At 37.2% G+C, this 16039-nt stretch overlaps 7 protein-coding genes and 2 non-coding genes across 9 annotated transcripts; 4 read left to right on the top strand and 5 right to left on the bottom strand.

Annotated features, from left to right (window-relative positions):
- The first annotated feature begins 317 nt into the window (after positions 1-317).
- On the top strand, positions 318-850 carry SOCG_03692 (60S ribosomal protein L24). Its single transcript, XM_013163604.1, has one exon. It carries the CDS (start codon positions 360-362, stop codon positions 807-809), a length of 450 nt encoding a protein of 149 aa, XP_013019058.1. The 5' UTR covers positions 318-359; the 3' UTR covers positions 810-850.
- Positions 820-2065, bottom strand: SOCG_03691 (DNA-directed RNA polymerase III complex subunit Rpc37). Its single transcript, XM_013163603.1, has one exon. The coding sequence runs from the start codon at positions 1818-1820 to the stop codon at positions 1101-1103; it is 720 nt and encodes a 239-aa protein (XP_013019057.1). The 5' UTR covers positions 1821-2065; the 3' UTR covers positions 820-1100.
- Positions 2066-2187: 122 nt separating this feature from the next.
- SOCG_03690 (succinate dehydrogenase cytochrome b subunit) lies at positions 2188-3254 on the top strand. Its single transcript, XM_013163602.1, has one exon. The coding sequence runs from the start codon at positions 2370-2372 to the stop codon at positions 2925-2927; it is 558 nt and encodes a 185-aa protein (XP_013019056.1). The 5' UTR covers positions 2188-2369; the 3' UTR covers positions 2928-3254.
- Positions 2382-7486, bottom strand: SOCG_03689 (BTB/POZ domain-containing protein Btb1). The gene has a single exon (XM_013163601.1). The coding sequence runs from the start codon at positions 7371-7373 to the stop codon at positions 3345-3347; it is 4029 nt and encodes a 1342-aa protein (XP_013019055.1). The 5' UTR covers positions 7374-7486; the 3' UTR covers positions 2382-3344.
- On the bottom strand, positions 7420-9078 carry SOCG_03688 (P-TEFb-cap methyltransferase Pcm1). The gene has a single exon (XM_013163600.1). The coding sequence runs from the start codon at positions 8833-8835 to the stop codon at positions 7726-7728; it is 1110 nt and encodes a 369-aa protein (XP_013019054.1). The 5' UTR covers positions 8836-9078; the 3' UTR covers positions 7420-7725.
- A 156-nt stretch (positions 9079-9234) lies between these two features.
- On the bottom strand, positions 9235-11413 carry SOCG_03687 (rRNA processing protein Enp2). The gene has a single exon (XM_013163599.1). The coding sequence runs from the start codon at positions 11333-11335 to the stop codon at positions 9428-9430; it is 1908 nt and encodes a 635-aa protein (XP_013019053.1). The 5' UTR covers positions 11336-11413; the 3' UTR covers positions 9235-9427.
- A 1002-nt stretch (positions 11414-12415) lies between these two features.
- On the top strand, positions 12416-12486 carry SOCG_16240. Its single transcript has one exon. It is a non-coding gene; the product is annotated as a tRNA-Gly (tRNA).
- An 825-nt stretch (positions 12487-13311) lies between these two features.
- SOCG_16239 lies at positions 13312-13385 on the bottom strand. Its single transcript has one exon. It is a non-coding gene; the product is annotated as a tRNA-Ala (tRNA).
- A 361-nt stretch (positions 13386-13746) lies between these two features.
- SOCG_03686 (acyl-coA-sterol acyltransferase) lies at positions 13747-15730 on the top strand. Its single transcript, XM_013163598.1, has one exon. It carries the CDS (start codon positions 14167-14169, stop codon positions 15580-15582), a length of 1416 nt encoding a protein of 471 aa, XP_013019052.1. The 5' UTR covers positions 13747-14166; the 3' UTR covers positions 15583-15730.
- The last annotated feature ends 309 nt before the right edge of the window (positions 15731-16039 follow it).

The following is a 16039-nucleotide window of genomic DNA, read 5'->3' as shown; positions in this document are numbered from 1 at the left end:
TTTGTCAAAAATATAATTTGAGTCAATGAACAACAATATCATATTTGGCAAATGATGGTAGTTACTATACAGCGCTGCAAGAGTATTCTATTTCAATTTTTTAAAATTAATATAAAAAGGATAGTAATTAAGGAAGCCATACATGGTGAATAATTGCAAATAAACAACCAGTGATTATTAAAATTCTTTTACTCTATTGTTTATCAAAGACACCAAATAAAACATCGTTATTTCTATTAACGTAAACGAAGATGTAACGCAATTTTTCTAAGAGGTTAGGGTATGTGACTGCTATATTAGAAACACAAACCCAGTAAGGAAATATTCCTGACTACAACGACCACGAACAACAAGGCATAATGAAGGTGGAAATCTGCTCATTCTCCGGTGCTAAAGTTTACCCTGGAGCTGGAAGACTCTTTGTTCGTGGAGACAACAAGGTTTTCCGCTTTGTAAACAAGAAGTCTGAGAGCCTCTTCCTCCAACGTAAGAACCCCCGTCGTTTGTCATGGACTGTCCTTTACCGTCGTATGCACAAGAAGGGTCTTTCTGAGGAATCTACCAAGAAGCGCTCTCGCCGTACTGTCAAGCACCAACGTGGTGTTGTCGGTGCTTCCGTCGATGTCATCAAGGAAAAGCGTAACCAACGTCCTGAAGTCCGTGCTGCCGCTCGTGCTTCCGCTTTGAAGCAAGCCAAGGACAAGAAGGCTACTTCTAAGTCCGAGAAGAAGGCTGGCAATGCCAAGTCTTCTGCCGGTGCTGCCCGTGGTCAAGCCATCAAGAACGCCAAGGCTGCTGCTAGTCAGTAGATTGTTTAAAAATCAATAAGCATGATTTCTTGGGTTATGGAGTTTTTTTTTAGACATTGTATTAGTAGATGTGATAAGCTTAGGCATTCATTTCAGTAATTCATTTATTTAGTAGTGAAAGAGCCAATTGTAATATTCGCCTTGAATGAAGAGATTTTGAAGAACGGTGATGCATATTTTAGGACAATTGATCATGTTAATGATGCTAAACGTAATAAGGATCCTAAAACTATTTACGCTACTTCACACGAAATTGTACAAGCAAATCCCATTTTGTTTATCCCGATTATCCTAAAGAAATGAGTACTCTACGTCCGCTGGCGTGCATTCATTAGGTTGATGCTCCAAGGGACATTCCAACTGTTTAGCAACTGAGAGAGCTTCTTCGTTTTCCCGAATGTCGACTGGTTGCCATTCTTCTTCTTCTGTAGCCCTAATAATATGTGTCGTTGAGAGCTTAGGTGCCTCTGAATTTTGCTTGGCCGTCACTTGAATGGCGCGAATCGGTCCACGGGAAGAGGAAGCATTAGGCTGTGATGTTGTAGAAGTAGTAGAGGCTTTAACTCGTTGTGTATGGTCATCTACATGTCTCATAGAAGGACGTAACTGTGTTAATCCCCGCAAAGGGACGATGTGAAGTTGACCATTACGAATCAATCCTACCATCAGGTTAGTTTGTGGCTGTTGTAAACGGCCTGCAAGCACTTGTGTCCTTAATGGTTGTTGCTCGCTGCTATATTTTTTCGCTTTTTCTTCGTCAAAGTAATTTGCTGTAGGAATGGGCACTTCCATCTCCATCCACCCGGTTTTAGGCTTGATGCGCGCATTCACTGGTGTTTCTCCTGTCCTGCTACTGTATTCTCGATTTTTTGGTCTTAAAGGATATTGATTCAAGAGTAAATGGTTTCTAAGGGCCGGTGAATAGTATACAGGTAGGGTCCTTACCACAGGATCATTTGGTGATTCTGAAGATTCACTTCTTTCGTTCATGTGTTCGTCTTGCTGAGACATACTTTAATTTTATATTTCAAAAACTTGAAAGCACTTCGTTAATCCAATATTTTTATCCAACGTAAAATAATTATCTTTTCTTCCAGCCAAATGTACTAAAGATTTCCGTTCGTCCAAACACAAATTGATTTCAAACAAAAGTTCCAATAAACTCAAAAATACAATTTCGCTTTTTTTTTAAGCCCACTTTCGTTCACTGTAATTTCAAAAGACCACACACTTTCCTAAAAAAATACTCAGTAAAGGCGAATGGTAAATTTCATTAAAAAAAGATCTTCTTGAGATTCGAACCCTGGACTACATCATTTTCGCGTTGTAGTACGCAGCGTTTCGCTTCATTAACAAGTCCCCGACGTTTAGTTATGTCTTCCGAGATTGGGATTACAATTCCATTCGCTACAAACCACTGTTTAAATTGTTTCTGTGAGTTTGAGGATTAAACGGGTTTAGATCCACGGTTTGAGACTTATTTTTTGATTACTACAATACTGAAAAGCATATATTAATAGTTACTATACTCCCTACGGTTTTCGAAGAAACTACTCGATCATGCTTGCCGCACGTACATTTCATTCTCTCTCCCCTGGTTTTTTCCGCTCTACCTCTCAATTGTTACGTCCTTCTAACTCCTTGGCTTCCTCTTCTTTATTAAGAAATGTATGGAAACGCTCCGTTGTTACCGAACACATGACCGACATGGAAGGCCGTTCCCGTCTTGCTGATCAGCGTCTTCGCCGTCCCAATTCTCCCCATTTGAGCATTTATGAGCCTCAACTTACATGGTACTTATCCAGTCTTCACCGTGTCACTGGCGTTGTTTTGGCTGGTACTCTTTATCTTTTTGCTACTGGCTACTTAGTTGCTCCTTTGGCTGGTTACTCTCTTGATACCGAGACTATTTCTAGTCTTGTTCAACAAGTTCCTGCTTGGATAAAGGTTCCTGCCAAATTCGCCATCTCCTATCCCCTAACTTTCCACATTTTCAACGGTCTTCGTCACTTGGTTTGGGATACCACCAAAGAATTGACTCTTAAGGGTGTCTATCGTACTGGTTATGCTGCCCTCATCCTTTCTGTGTTGACTTCCGGCTACCTTGCCTTTGTTTAAGTTCATCCTTAATGGTTGAAAGATAAACACTTCATATATACTTACGTCTTCTCGACTTGTTCTTGAAGTTCCTAAGTACCTTTTTACGTCAAATGTTTAATTGCTTAAATTGTCCACCCCCTCTATATTTTTTTTATTTTTTTCAAAGATGCTTCCGACAATGTGGTAATGAATATCCACTCTAAATTTTTTATTTTAGAAAATACTATGCCCGATTTTTCGAGAAGCAAGTAATGTGCAGAAAAAAGAAGCTTTGAATTATTGTCGATATTACTTGATAGCTTATTAAGTACATTTCATTCTATATCCATTAAGTAAAACGCCGGAATATACAGCACAAAAATAAATAAAGTAAGTTCATCCATCACGTAGGTCGGTTTATAAAAATTCCTTTTTTTATATAATATACAAATGAATTCAACGATATACTCGGCTTTTACCCTTTTTCATATTTGCTGGAGGAATATCTATAGGTTGGGACTTTGGTTTATTTGCTGAAGTCGCATTCTTTTTGTCGTTCTTCTTTGGCCTTCTTCTGCGAGAAGGGTCATTCGACTCCTCTTCTGGTTTGATGATTCCTAGTCCCTTCTGGACTTTACGACTTTCTTCCTCCCACCATTTTTGAAATTCTTCCTCCTGTTGTATCTCCTCTATTGACTTCCTGTTTGCTAGACGTTTTTTTCGCTCCTCAATTTCCTCTTGTTGCTCATACATAATCGCCATTAACGAATTCGGTTGCGTTCCACCCTTCGGCAATGATGAAGACTGACTAGAAGGTTTTCCTGATGTATTCCAACTAGACGGAGATCCACTCGATATACGTCTTTTAGGTTCCTGGTAAAAAACTTGAGAAGGTGCTTCATTACTTGCTACTTCTCGAAGGATTCCATTGAAAGGTTTTTTAGATGTAGGCGCCGATGATTTTTTCATTGACCAAGGGTTCGCTGATGTTTCAACGGGTTCAGGATTAAATCCGTTCACACCACCCTTGCGAAATGGCTGTTGTTGCTTAGACATCTCCTTTTTCTTCTCTTTTTGTGACTTTTTTACCACACCTTTCATACCACGAAACTCAGTATTTGATGGCGTAGGTTGGCCCACATCGTTAGCTTCTTGAAGTAGTTCTCTCAGATTCGCACGATTAGGAGCTTTTTTTGTATTTTCAAAGACGTTTCGTGTACTGTTCCAGGGACCTTTTCTTTCATTAATCGAAAAGTTTTTGTTACGCTCTCCACTAATATTCAGTTCCCCGTTAGTCTTTTCAGATATAGGTGTCCGTTGTGACGTGAACCCTTCATTATTCGAGGACAACAATCCTGGTGATTGTCCTATTAACTCTGAAGTTTCCTTATTTGCAAACTGATTTGTCTTATCTTGTTTCGGTTCAGCTTCAGTAGTTCTAAACGGTTGTTGTACTGTTTGTTCCGGCAATTCATTAGGAACTTTTGGAGGTCCGGTTTGTGAAGCAGCCACATCATTCTCCTTGTTTATCCGATATGGAGAGTTACTCCAAAACTCGGTTGATTCACCCGAAAACAGAAACTCTCGCAGTACTTTTAAATCGTATGCTTTTTCTTCTAAATATTTTGGATTCCTAAATAATAGCTTATTTAAAACTTTACTCGTTTGAGTATGAAGTCTTTGCTCTTGTAAAGCCACCTCTAAAGACTTTGAAACATTGCTAAGATGTTTAGTTTCCCATTCATTCAATCGATTTTTTTCCAAAAAATAACCTATGTTATGACACGCATAATCAACACATCGATTATAAAGTGAATATGCGTGATAACAAGAAGACAATTCAAACATATCATTCAGAGTTTTCAAATTCAAGAACCGAAGCAAAGATTGCTCACAAATTTCCTTCAGTCGAGAAAATAAAAGTTCATCAGATATACTTAGCATGACTGTCATCGTCTCCAGCCAACTATAGAAATCATAGTCCTTCATATCATCGAAAATTTCCAAGTTACCATTTCCATATATATGACGAAGAATGAGCTGAAACTGGAATAGGCTCTTATCAGGTAAGTTCACTATGTACTGCTCAGCCTTGGACGGCGATTGTCCTTCTAAAAATGTGAAAAATGAATCGAAGTAATCACTGTGAATTCTTAATAATAAACTATTCGCCTTTATTTCTCCATCCTCTAATTTAATAATCGTATCGCATGAATCATTAAATGCAGTCTTGTTCAAAAAGAGAGAGTTCACATCTTTAGCTAATGACATTACAGGTTGACGAGGAGTTGTGAAAGGTAAAACTTCATGTAAGTGTGGTAAATCTAAAATCCTGCTAAGTTTTAGTAATTCTTCTTTTATATTCATAAACCTTGAATCACACTTCCAAGGTTGAAGAAGAGAATCTGAATAAAGATAATGCAGAAGCACAGCGACGCTCATAGCAGATACATCCGTAAATACTAAAGTAGGCTTCTCCTTCTCGTCTATTCGATATTGTAGGCATGCTTTCTTCACGTTTCTACTAGTACACAATATTTGTCGTAGAACAGAAGAACGGGCCGACAAAAGGAATTTATGGCACCAGAAAGTTTTATCAACGCATTGAAGACAAATATCAGCCGAAGAACTCTTATAGTTGCTATAACAGCTGATTATTATTCCAGGATTATAAAAAAGAGTCTGCATCTCATCCTCCGTGGGATCACGGTCGTCATCATAATAAGGTGGGCTGTCTTCGTCTTCTGCTGGTTTGAGAGTGGGAGTCCTTTTATGTAAGATACTTCCGTATGGAAGAAGGGAACTGAATACATCATTCAACTCTGGAACGGTAAAAGGAATAGTAGAAGGACGATAATCATTTCTAATTGTGAAAATTCCTCCAAAACCGTTCGTTCGAACATTAGTTATCATTTGTACATTTTCAATACAAGAATATTTATAAATTCCTTTAGTACTTTGTTTCAAAGATGCCTTTTCACGTTTTTTGGAACGAATTTGTCGAATCCAACATGTGCCGTTTTTTAGACATAACAAAAGACTATTATTGTCAGCCCAAGCAACATCATTTGCTGCATTCTCTGGTGACAATACTGACCAAAATGAAGTTATTTTAAGAGCACCTTTGTTACTAGGCTTTGTAGATAAGGAAGCTTGCTTTTGCTCTTTAGCAGATCTTAAAGGTATTAAATCAACAACAAAAACCTCTCCCTGTTCAGTAAGTATTGCCAAATTATCCTCGCAAGCTTCGACTTTTCTGACATTAAATCGCAAAAGAGATAAAGGGTGCTTAGTAAACGTGAGGGAACTTTCTAAATCTATAGCCGAGGGCACCTTCATTTGCGTATAGTTTGAAAGAATTAATACGGTATTATTTTCCAATAAAAGTACAAGACTATGTGAATTGCAAGTCGCCTTAACAACAGGGGACGATATACCGGCTACTCGACGGGGAGTAGATATTATAAAAGAATCGTCCGGATGGCCAAGCTGTCCTTCATTCTGGCCCCAAGTATATAAATCAGAGGACGTCCAGGCAGCACTATAAGTGTCACCTGCAACAATACCAATAATGTTCAAGTCCTTAAACGCGGAGATCCGCTTTGGGGAAACTTGAATAAAATCTTCTTTCTTTGAACTATCCACATTAAATCCTAAAGCGAAATACGTATTCAATCCCCAAGCATACACATTTCCAATATCTGTCAAAGCAAGAGAATGATTTTGACTTACAGAAATCTGTACCACTTTATACGGTAAGTCTGAGACGGGAATAAAAGTATACTGGGCGTCTTTCCTAAATCCGAGTCTACCACCAGCCCCAATGCCGCAGGAATACACATTTGGACTTGCTTCATCCGTGACAACTAAGGTATGAAATTTCGAGGACTGAATATCAACGATTCTGTCCGGATGAAACAGTTGACCGGATGTTGAATCGGACATCTGCCTACGGTACAGAAATACTCTCTTAGCCATATCTTGTTTTCCTGAAACCGTAAACCCAAGAATACTATTTTCATTGTCCCCCAGACTGTAAAGCTCGTTTCCAAGAACTGGAAAGCTATTCTGAGGATGAGCGCCCGAATATATTCTATACAATAACTGAAAAGGAGACAGCCCTTCATGATCTTTTACTTTTAAAAGATTATAAGGATCCTTAGAGAGTAATAAGGAAGCAGCTTCAAGATTTCCTACATAAACGGCACGATGTAAAGCAGTATAGCCGGATTCTTCATCTTGAATGAGCACGTCTAAACCTTTATGCTGTAGTAAGGATCGAACAAAATTGTTTTTCTTCTCGAATGCGGCTATATGAAGAATAGTGCGTCCGTAACGATCTTTAGTATTTACGTCTAACTTTGATGAACCATTTTCCGACAAACCCTTCTTTGTTTCTCGTGATTTATAATCATCTTGTCTCAATAACGTTTGAAAAGACCGTATGTCGTTGCAAAAGTAGTAAGCAAAAAGCAAATGACTCATTGAATTAACGAACTTTGGTTGTAATTACACGGAAGCAATTCAGTATTCATCTATAATATATTTTACAAGGTATAAATGCTCAATTTCAACTTGCCACTAAATGCTTTATTACTGATTTCTCCGTAAAGGATATGGCAAAAGGATAATGGGTCAGTTGTATTCTAGAGGAAAGGCATCTCTTCGACTAAACTCGCGACAAGCTCGAAATAAACTTTCGCTTAAATTACAGAAGTTATCAGAGAATGAGTTGGATATTAATACAAGCTAGTAGTTGAAAATAAAAACCAAAAAAGATTTAAAGAAAAGGGTAAAATCCTCTAGCTTTTGTAGTATGCAGTATAGCACTTTTTATTTAAATTCCTCGTTTTTCGAAGGCGAACGCCAAGTAAAAGCTAGCAGCTTCTAACTCTTGGGGATCAATCCCTCTCTTACCATTACTGTCTATTACCTTCATGCGATCCATTAAACTGCCAAATGTTTCCGAATTTTTTTCCTCGTTAAATATGTCCACAAACGGTTTTTGCCATAACAATTCCAAGTCATACGTCTCCGCGATTGCTCGAAATGCCTCAAACGGCACAACGTATTCAGGAACATCTGTTACAGCATCTTCCAAATAAAAATAATACTGGATACCAAAAGGAGGGCGGAAGGTGTGGGACGGTCGCTGCGTAAAACGTACTTTGTAAATACTATTCCCCCAAGAATCAGCGGAGGGAGGTAGTTCTTTCAAACGCTGAGATATTATATCCGAGTTTGGAATTGTACCAAGCATAATTCCACCGCGAGACAAACATTTTGAGACATTTTCTAGAAGTCTTCGAGCCTTTTGTTCACTTTCAAAAGCATAATGCAAACAAAACTGTAGTGATACTATATCAAAATGTCTTTGATCTGGAGGCAGGAACTCGCCAATAGAACGGGAAAAACAGTCTCCGGCATAAAATAGAGCATCAAAGCATGGTTGAAGTTCACGGTACCGTCTCTTCGCCTGATCGACAGAATTCTCAGCGATATCTATACCTATATACCCTTCGATACCAGCTTTATCCCATTTAATCAGGTCACCTCCTTTCCCACACCCCAAATCAAGCACGAGTAATGGTTTATCATCTACCTTCGGTGTGAATTTTTGAATAAGTACAGATTTTATCCAGTTATTGAAGCGCTTTAATTGAATAATGGGAGAAAATTGTCGTTTTTTTGTACCCATATCAGGTCGTGCATTATAATGAGTTCGAACAACATCTCTCACATCTCGATTGGAAAAATCATCTCTACCCTTAGAATAGGTTTCTTCATCATTGTTTGAGTAGTAATCTCTTCTTCTGTATTGGGTTGGTTTCCTCTCTCCTCTAATATTAGGTTGTATATGTCTTCGGTTGGGCATCTCCTGTTCTTCATTGCTTTTGTTCTTTTCTGTGTGAATATTGTGATCCGTTAACATGTTATCTTCGTTCATTCTTGCTATTTTTACAAAACAGTATCAGTTTCTCCACCCTTGAACATACATTAGAACTTTCGTAAAGAAACGCACTATACCTATGAATAACTCACTCTATAGGCAATTGACCTTTAAATAAAATATGCAATATACAATATAAATACCGTTTTTATCTCGTACAAGGAGAAGAATGAAAAGTATCAACAACGGAGTCGTTGGTTGGTTGATTCCAAGAGTGAACAATTCAACGTGTAATTCTCCCGCTATTGTCAATGAAGACTATAGTTTCTATAAGTACGGTACTATCTAAAGGATTTATAAATACGATAAAACCATAAAGATGCAAGTCTACATTCCAGTTCATATACTACAGAACCTATCTTCCTATGAACGACAGTACCAATTTTAGACAGATGTCAGATGCCTTCCCTGTTTTTGAGATCAAATCTTAAAGCATGAATAAATATTATTCTCTAGTGAAATCTATTAAATTTGTTTCATACATCATATATCCGCACGAAACACCAATTATCCCAAATAACCATTTCAATTATTGAACCAAAAAAAAACTTTCTGAAAGCTCCACATTAACATAAACCCAATTATTTGTCTACAATCGTCGGAAAACGTTTTTACTAGCAGAACGACGACCTTCAGTATTCTGCCTCTTTTTCCCGCTAAGAGCTTCTTCATTTCCAGGGCTTGGTTTGTTCTTCTTTTTCTTCTCAACTTGAAAAGACATTTCCATTCCGGAAGGAGTACTGCGAATAGTTTGTTCAGCCCCCTTTTTTTTCTTATTGTCTTGCTCGGTTTGTCTCTTTGACAACAGATTATCAAATGTTTCATGTTCTTCAACTTCTTCATCAGAAGAAATATCTTCATCGGAACTAAACTGTACACCTCTTGTTTGTTCGCGTTCTTCATCCGATTCTTCAGCAGCAGTAAGTTGAGGTTTGGTTGATCTGGTAGGATTCAATTGTTTAAATTCAATTGTATCTTCATCAACTTCGAAATCCTTATTAGTGAAAGCATTCTTGAAACGGTCATCCTCAAGAATACTGGGAGCATTTTCATCCCCGACTTTCTTACGTAGCTTAGCTTCTTGGTGAGCAAGACGAGCTGCCAAGGTAGCATTAACCTTGGGACGATTTTGAGCACGAATCTTACTACTACGCTTCTTCTCGAGACGTTCTTTGACGGCCTTCTTTCTGTGCTCTTCGTAAGAGAAGGGGTTAGCAATCAAACGTGCCTTTTCGTACAAACGCGAGTCGATGAAGAAACCGTGCATGTAAGCACGAATAACGCCTGTACCAATAAGATGATCCAGACCAAGACTGAGAAGTTCCTTTTTGGTGACAAACTTGTAGTTGTCATAAATTGTAGGAGTAGGGTTTTCTTCCATTTCTTCCGTAATATTGTCAAGGAAGGAACACCAGCGGGGAGCAGGATTTAGAGAAGGGACGTAAAAGGCATGCATGGGAGATCCTTCATTGGCGGTGAAAATTAAACCAGAATCGGGTACGGGACAAACATCATTCAAATCCACAGTAGGCTCGATAGCTGTAAACGGTTTTCCAGTATCCTTCTCCCAAATCTTGATAATTTTGGAATCTGCAGAAAGAACCCGAGCACTACCATCCAAAGCACTATCTAACCAATTTAAGTTCTTGACGGGCAAGCTGTAACCTTGATCTTTAGTCATATAAGGGTTTGAAGAACGCAAATCATACAAAAGAGAGACACCATCGGATAAACCAGCGGCTAAATTAAGACCGTCATTACGAAAACTCAAAGCGGTAACTGCACGATTGGCACTAGTATAGGGAGAAGAAGGTACATTAGAGGGCATTTCCAAGATACCCACTCGAGAACGATCACGAGGATCCCAAAATTCCACTGTGCCAGCATCAGTACCAAATGCCAACAATTGGTGCACTGGATTAATGTCCAATACATTTACGCCAGCAGTCGGCTCATCACTAGCGGCACTTTCAATCTTAAAAGGGTTCAAGAATCGACCTTGTTCTAAATTTAAACGATAGACTTCATCTCCAGCAGCTGCAAGGTAGAGATCGCAACTGGGAAAATGATACTTCAAATCTCTACCGTATCTGGGAATTCTTGTGGAATAATGAATACCGCCCTGACTATGGAAATCCACAGTACGGTCAGCCTGTAAATGTACACTCTTCGTCCAATCATCCGATAAAATCTCAAATTGTACATTCTCCGTGTCCGTATGTCGTTCGAACTTTAAGGACATTTCAGCAAAATCAAAGACTTTAATGTGAGGCTTGTAAACACCTGTGGACATCGCATATTTACCATCTCTTGTAACTTTGATGCGATTGCTAGCTTCGGGATAATCGAATTCTTGAAGAAGCTCAATTCTATGTGACAAAGCATAGTCCTTCTTTAATTTTTTTTTACTGATCCAGTCCGGCAATTTTTGAGTCACGCCTTCGCCTGATACTGTATAGACGCGCACATTGTTGGGATTCTGTACTTTAAGAGACATTGTATCTTTTCTATTTATAAATTGGTAGATGTATAGAGATACAGCCCCCTTACTCCTCTTTACCCGACTTTTTGCAAATGTGTTTTGCTTTGAGAAAATTGTGAGTTTTACATGGTTAAAATGTAGAAACAATCCATACAGTTTAACGAACTTCGGCGCTGTTCACTGTTTTTCTAGCATTTATGACAAATAATTTAACGAAGTGCATAATTCATGGAATATGATTTCCCGTTAGTATGATATAAGTTTTGGAAATTGTTTACGGCCAGCTTTGTACGCTCTATTGCTGTTGTATGACAGACTGTCTAAGTTCTAATGGTTATAAAAGCGATTCAAATACATTAGTGTATTTTACGTTCTATTATTAGGCTCTTAATAATTCTAGAGTTCATTAGCCAAACATATGATCATTCGCATCATAAAACCTGTCCAGTCTAATTTTGCTTTTGAAGCTTCTTACTCACTTCAATTTTTAATTTAAATATCTCGTGCATTGGATACTATTGTTTCTTCTAATGAAAGTTTTTTTGCTCAAAACTTTCTTGTTTAAATTTTGTAATATATAACTCCTCTACTCTTTTATATTGTACTAATGCAAGATTTTGACTCTGGCTGAAGTGTTCTATCAATACCAGTTGGTTGATATTCCCTTAAAAAGCATGTTTGGGCGAGCAGATCGTATAACTGCTATTTCTTTCTCTTTTAAGCTTAGAGTCCATCGAAGACCGTGAAGTTATTACTTGTACAGGAGTCTTCTCAAATAGTATAAATTGCAGAGTTTTTCTCCTATTCTGTAATCTCAATTTTAAAAGCATGTATTGATTACTGCAGTATTCATTTTGAAAGCCATGAAGCTTTTATTGTTTTTGGCCATGATCACTATAGTATAGAATTTCCTACATTACTGTTTGAGGCCCTTTCTCATTTGAAGTAAGTAAGCAATGCTTCGCGCTCCATTTACCACTTGGCGTATCGACAAATTTTTATATAAATATATGCATTCTTTATTCAAGCATTGATTTATTTTTAGGCTTCCAGTAATTTGTATAAATGTGTATACGGAAACAAGCTATTCATACTGCTTTGGTGGTTTAGTGGTATAATGCTTCGTTGCCATCGAAGCGACCCGGGTTCGATTCCCGGCCGAAGCAACTTTTTTATTTACTACTAAAATAAAGAATGGAATGAGTAAGAAGAGTCATGATTTTACTACATACATAATAAAACCGCCTATGGGACGGGAATGGTGTAAGCTTGTCATGATTTACTTTTTATTTATATTTCTATACCATTACATTAATTCTGTTTACATGTCAAGTCACTTTACGAGATTCTACAAGCTTTTCTACGTATCGTCTGTTTTGCTATTTCGGGGGTAACAAGTATAGGGATGTAGATTCATATATTATATTTTTGTAAAATAGAAATGAGCTTGGGGGATGAAAAATATTTTTAAACTTAAGAGAAAAAAAAAACTTTGAAGATGAAAAGGTAAATGAGACGAGTTTTTAGGATCGGTTTTAACTGTTTTAGGGTTGAGTGAAAAACTGAAGCTCCTAGCAAATTTCGTTCACTTTTAATTTATTTTTATTTATACTTTTTTTTTGTTTATATACAATAAACAGAATGTTTAATAGACTTGAACATGACTCCAATAACGAATATAAAAGTTTGGCGAACTCTGTAAATAAACAAAAAAGAATAAATATGTATTGACAAGTACGTACGAACAACTCATTAAGATATTCATAAACATATATTTAATAAAAGTGGTTCGAAAATATATAAAAAAAAGAGTTTGGGACAGTTGTTTTTCGTTTTGGTAAATCTACAGAGGAAGCTACTCTCATTTTCAATAAGAACATCTGTTTATCGGGATCATCAGATGTTTACCATTTTCTAGAAATTGGGTTTGAATGTCAATAAATAAAATTAGTTTCAGTTAAATAAAATTCATTGAATAGAATTGCAAAAATTGGACAAGCCAGAACTCGAATCTGGGACCTCTTCCATGCTAAGGAAGCGTGATAACCATCTACACCACATGCCCATTATTGCTTTAACAGTAAAGAAGCAATAAATTAATTTTAGAAAAATATTAGAAATTCCTACTGTTTCGGAAACTACTTGGGATTTCTCAGCGTACATATAGCATTGATTCAATAGGATTTTTTTTTTTTTTTCGAATCGATTACATTGAAGAGTTTTTTGTTTCTTTTTGGTGCCACGTCAGAGCTGAAACATAGCTAGTTGCACAGTAATACCTGACAATTAATTTATGAAAATACTTTTTTTTGAATTGATAGAACTCATGGAACTTTGTTTTACAAAAGCCATACTAAAGGAACACTGCCTCAATAGCAGTTCGTTGAAAATGTCATAGCGATGTTCATAGGTACTACGTAGAGGGAGCACGGGCAACGCATCTTTCACAGTATCCCTTTTACTATCTTCCATACCTTGCTTTACATTTTCTTTATCCTATGCAACAAAGTCTTTGAAGAGGATTTTTTGCAATCCGTTCAAACTTCTATCATCATTGAAAATCTAAAATACGTTTTTCGTTAGTGGTCTGAGCACTCAGTTTTCAGTGGAAAACTCGTTTCTTAAAAAAGAAGATATCAAGAAGCAATTGAAGAAATATCGAAACATCTTCAGTTTTCTAGTCATTTCTTAGGAGGAAGAAGTTTCCGGATCGGAGTAGCCAAGTAGTATAACGTAAGTATTATACTACTAACTCGTTGATCTCACGATTTTGACTTTGTCGTTTCGCTCCTAACATCCATTCTGCGATATAATATCCGTTTTACCTATTTCGCGCAATCCTTCTAATGATTTCTGCCACGCCAGCCAGAAGCGAGTCTTCCTCGAGTCATCTCGAGAAGGATTTCGGAACTTCTGAGACCGCAAAAGTTAATTACAAGCATTCTAAAAGGATGTACGGCCCTCTCAATTACACTTCTACTCCTTCCATTTTTACTCGTGCTCATCAACGAAACAATGTAGACTTTACTGGATTCTTTGTTCTGTTCTGGGTTTCCGTTGCCATAATGATTCTAATCAACTTTTTGGACAACATGGAAAGAACAGGACAACTTTTTGGAAACAATATCTTTCAATTCTTCAAGACAAATGTATTGGATCTCGCAAAGGCAGACTTATTTATGTCTTCACTGTTTTTTCTGTCCTATCCATTCCAGAAATTGTTTTCTTCAGGTGCCCTCTCTTGGTATGGTTCTGGCATTTATATATACACCGTCTCTATTTTTGCGTTTCTCATGCACAGTATATTGCGGTGCTGTTTAAGTGACTGGTCTTGGACTCATCGTTCTTTCTTTATCCTCCATTCCATCCTCATTTTAATGAAAACCCATTCTTACAACACAGTAAATGGGTGGTTTTCGTATTGCTATCATCAAGTGCAGGGACTTCGCACAAGGTCGATTTCTCTTTCCGAGCACGACAAGAGAAATTATAAGCTTTTTGAAGAATCAATCTATGAACACGGTAAACGTTATCCTGCTAACTTAACATTTACTAATGCTCTAACGTTTTTATTTATGCCTACCTTATGCTATCAATTGTATGTTCCTAGGACACCTCAGATTCGCTTTACGTATTTACTCGAGTGTGCTTTGGGAACGTTTGGCTGTTTATTTTTGTTAGTGATTATATCGGAAAACTACATGATTCCTATTTTACTTCGCGCTATCAAATGGATTTTAGAAGCTCCAGAGGAAGCTTCTACCTATTTCTTTGTACTCCAATTAGGTAAAACTGTCACCTATCTTATGTTTCCTTTCATGTTAAGTTTCCTACTAGTATTTTGGGTCATATTTGAAGGCATCTGTAACTTCAGCGCCGAAATCACTCGATTTGCTGATAGGAATTTCTATGATGATTGGTGGAATTGTTGGACTTTTGACCAATTTGCTAGAACCTGGAACAAACCGGTTCACTACTTTTTATTTCGACATGTTTACTCTCCGTTTAACAACATCTTTTCCAAATTGACATCTACCACGCTTACTTTTTTTGTTTCATCTGTCTTGCATGAGTTAGTAATGGCATGCATTACAAAGAAAATTAGAGGTTATGGCTTATTTTTCCAAATGACCCAAGTACCATACATATTGATTCAACGACAGAAATTCATTCGCAAGCATCGATTACTTGGAAACGTTTTCTTTTGGGTTTCTATCCTCATTGGAATTACACTGATTGGTGTTCTCTACATTTTATACTAAAGAAATATGTTAGTGGCTGGTTTTAGAAGAACGGAAACAAATGAAATGTGCATCAGCGGCCTTGACGTATACGCTCTTTTACACAGAACATATTGATCCTTAGAAAACCTTTTTTTTTTTTTTTTAGTTTATTTATTTTATAAAATGTCACTTACTTCCTAAATCGGCAAGTATATTGATATTACTGTTTATGTTCCTTCACATTGTATTTATCACTTCACGATGTTGAAGCAAATGCGACACTTACTTGATAATTCTGCTGAAATTTCATCGCAAAAACGTATAAACAATCTTCGTGTGTACGCGGTAGACATGAAACCCTTTACTGATTCAAACATCAATTCGTTTTTCATCTACAAATTGTTTACTAACAATACCACACAATATATGTCCGTTAATGTTTTAGGGTTTTCAATCCTCGTACTATAAGGGACTGGTTAGTGACAAGCTTATATAT

The sequence above is a fragment of the Schizosaccharomyces octosporus genome (assembly GCF_000150505.1).
Source record: "Schizosaccharomyces octosporus yFS286 unplaced genomic scaffold supercont6.2, whole genome shotgun sequence".
NCBI classification, from domain to species: Eukaryota; Fungi; Ascomycota; class Schizosaccharomycetes; order Schizosaccharomycetales; family Schizosaccharomycetaceae; genus Schizosaccharomyces; species Schizosaccharomyces octosporus.
This window is presented reverse-complemented; position numbering and strand designations above follow the sequence as displayed.

What these genes read in the sequence shown, in the direction of transcription:
- SOCG_03686 (XM_013163598.1), top strand. Translation starts at nt 14,167, where the DNA reads ATGATTTCTGCCACGCCAGCCAGAAGCGAGTCTTCCTCGAGTCATCTC.
- SOCG_03691 (XM_013163603.1), bottom strand. Translation starts at nt 1,820, where the DNA reads ATGTCTCAGCAAGACGAACACATGAACGAAAGAAGTGAATCTTCAGAA.
- SOCG_03688 (XM_013163600.1), bottom strand. Translation starts at nt 8,835, where the DNA reads ATGAACGAAGATAACATGTTAACGGATCACAATATTCACACAGAAAAG.
- SOCG_03689 (XM_013163601.1), bottom strand. Translation starts at nt 7,373, where the DNA reads ATGAGTCATTTGCTTTTTGCTTACTACTTTTGCAACGACATACGGTCT.
- SOCG_03687 (XM_013163599.1), bottom strand. Translation starts at nt 11,335, where the DNA reads ATGTCTCTTAAAGTACAGAATCCCAACAATGTGCGCGTCTATACAGTA.
- SOCG_03692 (XM_013163604.1), top strand. Translation starts at nt 360, where the DNA reads ATGAAGGTGGAAATCTGCTCATTCTCCGGTGCTAAAGTTTACCCTGGA.
- SOCG_03690 (XM_013163602.1), top strand. Translation starts at nt 2,370, where the DNA reads ATGCTTGCCGCACGTACATTTCATTCTCTCTCCCCTGGTTTTTTCCGC.